The 14,160-nt window shown below is 28.4% G+C and overlaps 1 protein-coding gene across 2 annotated transcripts in view; it reads left to right on the top strand.

The window, feature by feature from the left end:
- Nucleotides 1-7,645: 7,645 nt before the first annotated feature.
- The window catches only part of LOC132948603 (potassium/sodium hyperpolarization-activated cyclic nucleotide-gated channel 2), a 48,560-nt gene continuing 42,045 nt past the window's right edge, over nt 7,646-14,160 (top strand). The window contains exon 1 of one of the 2 annotated variants that reach the window (XM_061019143.1): nt 7,646-8,154. In XM_061019143.1, the coding sequence (XP_060875126.1) occupies nt 7,865-8,154 (290 nt within the window). In that variant the 5' untranslated portion in view covers nt 7,646-7,864. The remainder of the gene's footprint in view (nt 8,155-14,160) is intronic. The other variant, XM_061019144.1, reaches the window with a different exon arrangement.

Here is a 14,160-nt window from a genome sequence, read left to right as displayed (position 1 = left end):
AAAGTCAATAAACAGCAAACGTGGAGACAACACTATATTATATTATTATAGTATTGTACTATTATGTTATGCATTATTATTTATTACAAATAATATTAGAAAATTTCAAAATTCTTTTTCAAACAATGAATTACCATCAATATATTTTTTTTTTATAAACGATGCTCATAAATTATAATAAATAATAATACAAATACAACAGTTTTAATTATTATTTACGAAGTATTAAAGGCAGAATAATTATTGTTTGTAAAAACTTGTCAGTTCTCACCCTTGAGTTTACACCTAAACGTAAACTCAAGGGTGTTCCCGATTCGTGTATTCCCGATTTATGCTTTAAATTTCTAAATAATATGTTTTCATTTTATTATTGGGTACGATCAGGTACACAAGCTGTACCACACCAATAATGCCTGATTTTTCGATTGTACCTATTATTATAATATTATTGTCATATTTGTGATTACCTATGTAAAATTGTAAAAAATGAAGTTTTATATTTTATAATTTGAAAAAAATGTTTTAAAAAAATGTTAATAGTTAACTCTAAAAAACATAAAATAATTTTCTGGATACACTAATATTTTTAAAACTATTTTGATAAGAGTATAATAAATCTAATGAAAAATATAGGTACCTATAGGAAGTTAGGTACTTGAAACATTTAGTGTCGGATTTAGTGTCGAACATTAATGTATAACATTAATATGGTTTTATGATTGGCTGAGTACAATTCGTCAATACTACATGTCTTGTTCATAATTATTAATTCAACGAAAAAATTACTTTGTTTGACATTGATAATCATAAAAGGAATATTTTGCTTTGTATTAAACAAGGTATTATGTAAAAAAATATTTTTACGTATTTTAATTTTCTTCATTCCATCTTTCTTTTATATCTGTACAAAATATATTCAAAGATTTTCCTGTTTTCCTATTTATGTAGGAACCTTCTATATTAGTTTATTACAAATAATGTACACAGAAAAAGCATTTGACGGTGGGAAAAACTGACAGATGTCTGTTTATATATTTATATTTGTAGATTTGTGGTCTTTAAATATAAGTATGCATCATCTTATAATGTTTGAATTGGTTCGTACACTATAAATGTGTAAAATTATGTAAGCATCGAATGTACTGTGTAAGTACCTATACCTACCTCGTCCTTGATTCATATGGTGGTAGGTGGTCACTGCAGTAATGGATGTGTCAAATATTTTTTATGGTCTTTTGAACAACTTGGCAGCAAAAGCCATTAGTTGCAATTACTTAGATAATAGATTACAATCAGTTACAGTATTTATAGTAGATTAAATTATACCTAATTATAATTACATAATCATGTGTTACATTTGAATTCAATTATAAAACATTGTATATACGATGAAAAATGATTCTCTATGATCGCCCTAAATTATTCCTAAGAATATTTTATTTCATATTTAAATTGCTATTTGCAATTTATTTAAGTTTTTATGTTTCACGTAAGGTTGAACTGAATTTTGACAAAAACATATATCATTTTATAAGACGTCAAGAATATGATACTTACTAATATACCATATTAGCACATGTTAACTGTTCGCGAGATTCATTTCGTATCAAGTTGTATTTGAGTATTTCTTAATAAGCCAGGAGGGGAGACTTTATTTACACGTGCGGTAAATTATAATGTAATTTTAAACAGCTATCAAATTCATGGTTATCTGAGGAACAAAATAAACTCTATTTAGCTTATCAATATTAAAATTTTTTACTAATTATTTATTTAAATTAAAATTGTATCGGCATTATAAATAATAAATAAATATTACTTTTCATAACATGTTTATTTAATTTTTTTAAATAAATGTATAAGTAACACTATTTTTTCATCTTGCAAAGTACCAACATGAAAGCCTTGTTTTTTTAAAAGTCATAAAACTAGTTTGAAAAATATTAAAAAAATGTTCCTTTTATTTTGTTTGACAGTCATAAAAAGTCTAAAAAATAATTAAAAATTATAATATGTTCCTTTTATTTATAAAATATATTTTTTTATGTATAAAAAGAGAAAAATTATGTTTTTATTTATGAATTCAGTTAAAATATTTAGTTTTTTTTATTTGATTGAATTTCATACCTACAGTTTCGTTGTTATAATAAAAAGTAAATCAATTTTATAATTATTTCCAATATTTTTATTAGAAAGGTTAACCAATACCTCATTAGCAAGAAATATGTGAGTTCCATTTGTTTTGTTTCTGAGTGGTAATTTGACCCTCTGAATTATACAGCTGGTAGAATGATGCATGTCATTGATATAAGTGAGATTGATGACTAAAATGCAATAAACAAATAGGTATAAAGTTGACACAAATTTCTTCGGCCCAAATGTATAGTTAACCAAAATAGACGTGACAGCCAACCTGTATAATATTAAATATTATTATTATTTGATTAAAATTAAAATTACCTACCGATTATTACTTTTTTAATTCTAACAAAAAACAAAATCATATTTTCAAAAAACTAGTGTTTTATACATTTTTTTCTTTATTATTTTTAAATATATCTACGTATATCTATAGAAATGCTGTACATTCCAAGTACAAATTATATTTCATTTTCTACCAGATATCACCTTTAATACATTTTAGTATTTTATCTGATAAGTATCTGGTATATTACGAATTTTCAGACACAAAAAAAAAATGTAATATCATATTATTATAAAACATTAAAACCTATACGTTTATCGTTTAGCTCAGAATTTAACACACCAAAATTTAGAATTAAATTTATAGTGTATTTATTTATTTTGTATATTTTAAAGAGATTATTGTAATACTTTGATTGGGTACATGTTCACTTGGCTATTATATAAGAATGACTCGAATGAGTGTGTTTTTTAAAATTTATATACCACAGTACTTGACTTGGGAGGAGGGACGAGTATCTCAACTACATTTTCAGATATTTTCTGATATTTATACACCTACTTTTTATTTTGAATTTTAGGATGCACAGGAAATAACTTTATTTAGGATTCTTTTACAAAATTACAAATTTAATAGATATACTATATTATAAAAAAAAACTGTTTACAAAATATTTGTTAATATTTATATTTGATACAGTATTACGTGTTAAATATATTGTAATAAGTATGTATAGTAGTATATTGATTGGGGGTATAAGGTCTATAACCATTAATCTACAATCTTGTAACCATCATGGACGATAAAAACTAGAAGAATAAGAAATTCGTCCTAAAAGACTTCGACTATGATGTAGTATAATATGATTCTATGAATAAAGAATTAATTATGAATTAATAAAAAGAGTTTGTTTTCAATGTTCAATGTAGGTACCTAATTAGTAAATTTGAAAAGTTGAAAGGTTATAAGCATCTCCTGTGGTGTCAGTTTCGTCCTTAAATGTTTTTTGTAATAAACAAAATTTGGGACTCATTTAAGACAAAAATTATTGGTAAATAGGCACTAATTAACTTAATTAAAATATTTAAAACAATAGATACTAAATAATTCTTCAAAAAAAAAATAAAAAAAAAATACAGTACCTACTTATATTACCTCAATTGCCTGCAAAAGTCTAATACCTACGCACATTTATGGTTGAAACTTAAGTAAGTATAATAAGTTAAGAAATGTTTGTTGGTTTATGGTAATATGTATAGGGTGAAATAAAGAGGGTGTGGCTATTATATATTAGGTATATTAATTAGCTAGGAATCCAAATTTTTTACCTCTACCTCTACTATTTATAATCCAAGTCAAACATTTGATATACATACTCATAATCAAATGATCTATAATCAATCTATGGGTCAGTAAATAAACAAAAATAATTGGATTATAGGATGGTACTGAAATTATTTCTGTAATTGGCAGAGCGATTATTTTAATTATTTATTTGTCGTGGTGGGCTGTTTGGTGTTAAACGTTTTTCCTCCTACCACCTTTCTTTCAGATATAACTAGATAGGTATTATAAATAATATAGAACACAATTAACCATCGTGAGACTATAGATATTATAAGGGTCTCAAAAAAATTATTTTGCACCGTTACTGAACTTGATGTGGGCGGGTAACAGTAACGCTGTGATCTATTGATGAACGGTAATTATTTATTTGTCTACTATTCAAAACAATAAAGCATTGATTTATTACAAAAAATGTAAAGGTAATAAACGATAATTTACTTACTAATAGCATGGTTTTTATTTACAATATTTTTTATAACCAGTATTTGACTGTTTTTTTTTTAATTTTAATTTTTTTTTTCGACAATTGGGCGGTACATTTTTCAATATTTGTAAATATTTTTCAACAAAAATAGAAATAATTATAATAATATTATTCTTAAAAAGATTGAACTGAAGAATAGTCTCATCTAATGAACTTAGACATTATATAAGAATGAATTTGAGGTTACTGTATAGTATTAAAAGTACAATTTTTGTGTAAATTAATGAATAATATAAAATTAGTAATTATGATATTTATTTTATGAATCTTGTCAAACAAATTTGTGTTCGTATTTTCATTTATATTGGTTAAGTTAATATTGTTTCCATTTCATTACAACATTTCATTCTTTAAATGAAAATCAGTAAAATAATATTTTTATTTACAGATATTGAGTTGAAAATATGGACATTTCCACCCAAGCACTGAATATTTTCCCTCTATAATAAGGATATATTTTATTACCTCTATCGTACACAAAACTATAAAAGTATGTATTTATCAATATCACTGAAGCCTACAATACGATTCTACTGTACCTATTAGTAGAGTAGTTTTTATTCGATTGAATTGGAAAAATGTTGAACAAATAATATAAGTGATTCATGAAATAATAATAAGCTTAAAAATAATTGTATTTATGACTATTTACAAGTTATTATGTTATATTAAAATAATATGGGTCTTCATTGAAATCTTGCAAACATGTGACTAGTTATAGAATCGCCAATACTATTTTTTAGAAGCTTTTAGAGTAGAAGTATTGAATTAAAAATATACCTTATAAATCGTCAATATATTTTAATTATCAATGATAATACTATGTAGGTAGGCTAGTGAATTTTCAATTTATTATTAATTAATCTTTCTTGTCATGCAAAATATATGTATACAATATAATCAATATAAATATTATAAGTAGGTATTAAAGTTTTAGTTTTCTTTATGCCTACCTATTATAGGTATGATTATTTTTTTTATATTATTCAATACTGGCCGGTATACTCAAGACTCTAAAAACCAGGTATTAAATGAGTGAACTTTAATTTTTTTTTTTAAAGAGATAATTTATTATTACACTAGCTAAGCTATTTTCGTTATTAAAACATTTGTACCCTTAAAAGTTGAATAAAATGATATTATGATGGCTAGGTAAGATACTATCAGGTCGTCGATGAAAAATAACATTTGTTTACTTGTATATCATACGTATTTTAAAAGTTTTGTATACTACAACTAGTTAGTACCTACAACTATTAGGTAACATATACATATTATGTAACCAGCTAATTTCATTGCTAAACTATTTGCCGAGACTCATTTACCAATAAATTTCAGAAATAACTTTAACCTTTTGAAACCGTTATTTGTATACTCTATTTATTACATTATTTACGTGAACATCAGGTCCATAGTTATCCAGCTGAATTAAACATTTTTTATTTTTAACAACCATTTTTTGTATAAATTTGCAAGCTATTATAATATAAATGTATAGGATTATCTATAAATCTAATTTGAAAAATGGTATAGCTCTCTCTGTTTGCAATTTCGTAATTCAATGTATAGATAACCTATGTATACGCATTATACCAAACGTACCTACCTATAGGTAAATAGCACAATGTTTCCTTTGTGGAGGCACTACATAAATTTGATAATCTTTCTTCATTCAAAATGTTGGCTCTAAAATCACGAGTATTATTCATATTTGTTAGTTTGCTATGCATCATTTTACATTTTAATTTGGAAATTGACTAGGTACGCATATAGCCTGCCGGGAAGTAGAAGTTATAGAAGATGCAACAGGATTAACACGTTAAACAATTTGGTCAGAGAATAATATTAGTACGGGTGAATGAAATACAACACATTTAAATCCGAGCCAATGATTCCGAGTAGGCAAAATGTTTTTTTTGCATACTTGGAACATTTTTTATTATTACCTACACTTCATATTTACACATTTTTCAATATTAAAAATATACAGATACTAAAAAAAAATATCCGTACACAACTGAGTTATTGTACTTATTAGTTATTATAACTAAATATATATATTATAGTATTATTATTTATTGTTACTGGTGCAAGACTTGGCTAATTGATAATCGCTTTTTAATAACCTCTGAACCAATGAGTTCAGCAGGGTATCTGACCCACAGTTAAAAATGCTTGATGAAATTGGCCTTTTATAGGTCCCTAAAATAATATTATAAGTACTTATATCTTCAATCAATTTTAATTTTTTAAATTTTTGTTTAAAAATGTATATTATTTCTACAAATGTCTACAAATATCTTTGATATTAAACTAAATGACCTAATAGAATACAATACAGAAAATTATATCCAACATCATAATAACTATTTTATTATCTGCAAACAATGGCAAATAATTAAATAAACAAACAAATAATTTTTTTACCTATCAGGAATAAACGTGCAAAAATGTAGAAAAATCTTTTTAGTTTTCTGGTTAGTGGGGAACTTGGGACAAACTAAAAACCGTTTAAAACTTTATAATATCTACCTATAATAACTAAACTACCTATATACTATATAGTATTATATCTGTCTTTATCTTAATACATAAAAATCTCATGTCACAATGTTTGTCCACGATGAACTCCGAAACCAACCAATTTTAATGAAATTTTGTAAATACTAAATATCTCTATAGCTTGGTCCAACTTGAGAGATATGATAGTTGTTGTGACCCTTAATTATTTTTTTGCAAATTTAAGAAAGGATTTTAAAATGTCCTATGGAAATTTTTGTTTATAAATGGTTGCTATAAATCAATAAATCAACACGTCATGTGGATCGCGAATATTTGATTTAAATAATAATTTATTAAGCACGCCACGGCCGCCTCCGAGGGTCCAGCGTGGACGACGACGGTTTTATCTTTAGCTTGATGGTAAGAACATTATCTGTGTTTGACTATGGTATTTTTATGATGGTTCAATTTTTTAGCAAGTTTTGCGTATATGATATATCAAAAACTAAAAATGTTCATATTATTTTACTTAAAAACTGAATTACTGTAAAAACCTCACATACAGACACAGATAATGTTCTTACCATCGAGTTTCATAATAGGTCGATTCACTCTAATTTTTAAGCTAACAAAGCTAAACGTGATCTGTTAAGTGTAAATTTGATGTATTACGCACGTGTGACAACAATTAATGCCAGTGCTACGTCTTCTTAGGGGTCGGCGGGCTGCGGCGACCGGTTCGTCGTCGTCGGCGACGGGCGTTACCACTTACCAGTGTCGGTGGCTCTATCGGCAGTGGTGGTGGTAGTGGTGGTGGTGGTGGTGATGGTGGTAGCCGTGGGGAGTGGGACAGCGGTATAGATAACGATTAGGAAGAACCGCCGAACCGGTGGCCGAGCAGCCAGCAGCTGCAGTGTATTGCGAACGCGCGTGTCGGTCGCGCTCGTAACGTACTCACAGTCGCGCGCGATCGCCTCTCGTGCGTCGTTTTCGTGTGAAACACGTCCGTCGCAATACCACAAATTCGTCGTCGTAATACGTCCACCACTGCGTCACCGCGTCCGCGAATCACCGTCACAGTGGCCACCACTGCCCCCGCCGGCGGCATGAACGTCGCTCCGGCTTATCCGGGTTTCCCGGAATACGCGGGCTACTCCGACGGCCCCACCACAGCCGCCACCGCGACCGTCACTGCGGCGAATGGCCTGGCTGACGATGAAAAACTCTCTCCCAAGAGGCCCCGGCCCACCGTCTTGACCAGACTGCGGGCCGTCTTTGAACCGTCCACGAACCGGTTGTCGATGAAGATTTACGGCAGTGAGAAGGCCGTGCTCAAGGAACGACTCAGGCAACGAGCCCTGGGTGCTTGGATCATCCACCCCTGTTCCAAGTTCAGGTAATACGCAGCTGTAGCTAATATAGCTATATATAGGCACAGATTAGGAGTAATCTGAGTGCCAGCCCATCGGGTTTCAGAACTTTTAGAACCAGCCCAAATCCCGTTTAAATGGGTAAGAGCAGTTATTAATTGTAACACTTATCTATCGAAATTTAGTCAGACCCGCCGAGTTAAGCTCAGTACCTCACTTGTTCTACTATCCGGGCTTAGAGGTATTGTTTACCTGACCATATAAGGGGTGATCGAGCGCCGAACAAAACGTACCGGGCACAGACTCATGTATTCCAGTGACATTATATATTATAATATTATAATAAAACTAAAGGTGCTTCATCATAAAAAAAAAAAACTATATACAATTATTGGTTTTACACCAACCTTCAAATAACTATTTTTGACTTGTACTATACAATTAAGGGGTACATCCGATTCTGCTTGTCTAACCATACGATCGATGTAATGTTGTATGAGAAAATGACTGCAGGTTTCCACACCCCTATTTTAAATTGTACGCACAATGGCAGACGCTCTTAATAACGTTTCTTTAGTCGTTTAACAAAATTTTTTTTTTTTTTTAAGAAATATCTCTTATTGTTTCGTAACCGGTTTTGACTCGTACATAAAAGGCTGTTTCAACAAAGTCGGATTGACCACCTGCAGTTAGGGTGTCTTTAAATGTGTAAGACGTAAGTAATTCGAAGTCAAATGTCTATCAAACCTTCATTTATACTCTCAAATGATAAATAATTTTTCACTTTATATTTTATGGTTTTTACACTGGCCACATCGTCTCGTTTAAAGTGCAATCTGTGTGTGATTTCCAATCGAGAGAGTTGCCTCACGAAACTGAGTTTTTGAATGTCCTCAAAAGTGGGGTACCAACCTATCTATAACAGTATAATATTATAATGTGAAATCTCGAAAAATATATATATATTATTGTAAAACTAATTGCCCTGCACGTTGGCTCGGAACTTAAAAAACAGGAAAGTGTAAACAAGTTAAATTTTTTTTTAATGGGTGTGTTTTATAATGATGTAAACTTGATAATTGTTCATCATTACATGTATAATTGTGTATTAAGCATTATAATATTATACGAAACATACCTATGTTTTTATAATATAATTTATGTTTTGGAAAAATAAATATCCCTTCTTGTATACTCATATTAAATACGCTAAAATGTAATAATATTACACAAATATTTACATTATTTTACCTATATACGTGCCTGTATATACACACTTTGCATTGATTAAATTAATTATAGTTTATTTTAATTGTGTTCAAAATATAAATATGTTAATTAAATTCAGCATAAAATATTATGAAAGAATAACTACTATATTTTTGAATTGGAAATCGAAATGTTATTAAGAATATTCATTGATTTATACATACCTAAAGCGTGCAGTGTAAATTACAATAAAAATCAATAATTTTACTGCAAAATATTGATTCTGAAATAAGTAATAAATGTACACTTATTTAAGCTATAATATTATGTTCCGATTTTTTTTTTTATAGCAATCGTTCGTTGTAACCTGCAACTACGGTTACAATAAATTATAGTAATTAACGAAATATAAATACATAGTTTATATTTAATGTATACGACAAACGTATAATATAAGTATCTACCTAGTTATTATTATCAATTACGAGCGTGACGGCTCACTTCGTGTATAAAATATTATTAGGCATATCCAGTATCCACCAAAGATTATAGCGACCATTTTTTTTCGTCGGTTGTTGTTGTGCTTTCACGTTTTTATGATCTTAGGCCTAGGTATAGCTGTCTTGGTAATATTTTCTCGTTTTAAATGCTTTCAATATATTATTATATTATATAATATACCTAATTATTTTATTGTGTTATCCTCAAAAATATAACATGTATAAATATATTATTATAATATAGTTTATCTTTTGATCACTATCGTGATTATTATAGTGAGTTATATTATGTTACTATGTTTTTAATTATTATAGTCGTCTAGTGTATTTGTATTTGTATAAACTTTTTAGATTTAAGGTTATTATTATAATAGATGACACAAACACATTTTTTTCTCCGGATAATGGATCGTACAATTATTATTACGTTGAACTACAGATACACACAAATTGTTTTTTCTTTCAATTTTTTTAAAAAAATATCAACGAATAAGTGTTGACGGAAAATGTAGGAAAAGTGGATTGCAGATGTATATAAAACCGGTGAAGGTTTCGAAAAATATGTTGACGCATTATGTAATAAAATAAATCTGGCTCTAACAACCAAAGTCACCGATGTAGTGTTTAAAAAACAATTGTTCAGATACATGCAGAAGCTTAGGTACCCCGCTGAACAACCGTTTTATTTATTTAGACCCGAAGAGATGAAAATATATTCTAAATTGTTTTCATCTAAATCCTCCTCACACATCGAACTATATTGTTATATCTATAACGTGTTTTGTCACGTGTTAAATTTTATCTGTTTTACGGTTGGGAAAAATATTACAGCAACTCTCAGTAGTATTCTCTCGTTCAAAAGTCTCTTATAAGTTATTATTAAGATTTATTATTATTATTATTATTATTATTATTTTGTTTTCTGGTCTTGTTCGGTTTTTTATACTATGCCTATGCAGGTGGAGGGACAAGTAGTAGACTGGTTCATTTAAGGCGCAACTCTCCCCCACCCACACTATAACACCCCCGAGCTCAATCTCATCAACTACCACATGTATTATATACATCACACAATATACAGTATATCGTATTATACATGTAATACGCATAAGGCTCGGCATTAGGCATCGTCATTTTGTGCGTTTGTTATAACTTATAAACATTAAATTTATTCATCCGACTGCATAATTTCACCGGCGGGGAGGCGATGTATACAAATGGTATTTTACAACGATAGACGTATTATACAACTGTGATCGGACAATAATATACCTACATGGTATATACAGGGGGATTCACCAAGCATGTTCATCACATATGTTCCTTTACTAATGAATTTATCCATATTGAATTTTGATTTTCGGAGTTTTTAAATATACTCAAAGACCATGATATTTTCAAATTCTTGAATTCTTTTGTTCTAGGTACTTAACTACTTAAGGAGTCCTGTGGTGATACAAACTTTGGTTTTTCAATTGAGAACCCTCCCCCCCTCCTTTTTTACTGAAGAATAATAGTCCGTACATATAGTTTTACAAAAATATAAAGTAGATGTAATTTTAGATCTAGTAGGTTACAATAAAATTGGACAATTTGTAAAAATTATTAATGTTGGTAGATTAATATTAATCATAAAAATGTTCAAACCGCCATAGCCCCATTATCTTCCAATTATTACGATCTATTATCCTTAGTACACAAAGTTAAATAACTCAAAAACTACTCGTTTGAATTTTAATTTTTTTACATTAAAATTTACGAAAAGTTTTTGGCTTCAAAATTATTTACAGTAGAAAAGGGGGTTTTCGTTGAACAACAGGAAGTTTGTATCTCCACAAGACACTCCTTATAAGTATATTTAATAATTCTACTATATAATAACTGCGTTATATTAAATAAAAAGAAATGTGGTGAGGAATAGAGCATGTTTGGTCACCCTATATATAAATATTATAGTTTAATGATGCGGTGTTTCGTGGCAAACGTCACCATCATCATTCTTGATTGTAATTCATAACCAAAAACTGATCAAAAACTGGTTCATATTATAATATTAGTATTTTCTCCGTCGATGTAAGTTTCCGGACAAAATTACGATTGTTGGTACACTATAGTTAATTGTTCATGACTCATGAGTTATAACGCGTGAGTATATTATAGATACACGTAAAGAATTGTTTGTTCTGTGTCAAATGTAATATAAATAATTTTGCAATTTAATTTTATATAAGACATGATACATATGCACTATGCAGGCATGCAGCTGAAGTATTTAATGAGCAATATCAATTTTTAAATTAATTTGTTGAATATTTTTTTAATATTTTGTTAATTTAATATAATAATATATTGTATTATCATGACAATGAATATATTTTAACATTATAGATAATATTATATGTTTGAACACATTGGTATTTGAATGTCTAAGTCGTAATTTTTAGTACCTAAGTAACTTTATTTTGGTAGGTACCTACCTATATCTTATTAATTATTTTAATTTATTGTATTAAATATAGATATATTATTTTTACTTCGTTAAAATAATTAGTTTTCCTTATTACAATAAAATTATTTACTACTAATTTTATCGTTGTATGATTAGGTTTGCAAACAATTAACAAATAATATTATGTATTTGTTATTTACGTGCTTTTGCTCGTAAACAAATAAACATCATATTGTCCTTTGTACGTTTATGCTCGCGAACTAATATACATAATATGTTTTTGTTCTTTGTACGTTTATGCCCGTGAACAAATAATACGATATTATTCTTGTTAAGGTTATATTCAACATAAACGTATTAAACTTATTTGTTCAGTTCCTTAAGGTCCGGGAATGGAGATATGCAGGAATTTACGTTACAAAAAAAAATTTGTTCTGTTCTCAACCCACATTTTACATTAAAGCGTCGAGATGGTATGGATTAGCCTTGATAATATAGTTCATATTATATAAACTGATATAATATTTAATTTCGTGTCTATTTTGTGGTATATTAGCGCGAAGCTTGTAATCCAGGATACGCACAGGGGCTCGAGAGTGGTTCTCGGGGATGATTGACCACTGCAGCTCCATCCCTCCAGCACACCGTATGGCTTATTTATAATTATTATTTCCACTGAAGCGTTTTTGCTATCATACGACTTTATAGTTAAATGGAAACATATTGTTCCTCGAACGCCACTGAGTCTTGTATGATATACAACAATGCACACTTCCAGTAGGCACATTATTGTAAATAAATACAATACATATACTACTCTGAAGCAGAACCTACCTCTAATATGTCAGACGGTTGACGACGATAGCCCGATGCGTATGACATTTCAAATTTAATTAGGTACACAAAGGGGGGTTATAGGTATATATCTCTTTCATCCGCAATGTCAAACGTTTTGCTTATATCGAAATTATTACGGTAATGACCGGATAATAATCGAAAATTAATATTATATTAAGTAAATATTCAATTACATTACAAAAATGATTATATTATAGAGATTCGCATTACAGGTTAAGTGTACATAATGCACGTTAAACCCATATTATACGAATAGAGAGAGTATAATATTATATATTTTTTAATATTATCTTCTTTACAATAATTTTATATTTTTTTATTGTTGTTTATTGAACGTTTGTCCAGTTAAATCTTCCCTCTTGGATATTAAGACGATGCATTAAAATAATAATGTTAATTATTGTTTTTAGGTAGGTTTAGATTTTTTGAGTTAATACTCTTTCATAGAACTATATGGGAAAAAAGTGAGTTTATTGGTAATTCATATTTATTATCGAATTTTTAATAAATATTTGTTGAATTATACCGTATACTTAACTGTTATTAATTAATCTGTATATGTAATATTGATCTTTATAATTGTACTCTACAAAATATAATAAATTTACTAATAATCGCATAAAGTTAGTAATATAATTTGTAATATAAAATGGGTGATCCATTCTGTGAATTTTATAATTGTATACATAATTAATATCATAATTATTAATAAGGTATTGATTATTCACATTCGGGTGGAGGAAAGATTTATTTTTACATTCAATATTCGTCCCACATTCATTAAAATATATAGGTAACCATAAACACCAAATAGAGAACTTAACTTGATGTTTTCTACTTGACATTAAGCTATTTATTGCAGTAACGTAATAATGTATATTAATAAGTAAGTATATATTGCTTAATGTATAATAATAAATAATATATATTATGGATTCAGTAATTATAGTTAATTTTTTTTCTGTGTTAAGCTGTATATTTTGAATTACCCAATTCAAATATTTTAGTTATCTAAA

The sequence above is a fragment of the Metopolophium dirhodum genome, chromosome 7, assembly GCF_019925205.1.
Source record: "Metopolophium dirhodum isolate CAU chromosome 7, ASM1992520v1, whole genome shotgun sequence".
NCBI lineage: Eukaryota > Metazoa > Arthropoda > Insecta > Hemiptera > Aphididae > Metopolophium > Metopolophium dirhodum.
This window is presented reverse-complemented; position numbering and strand designations above follow the sequence as displayed.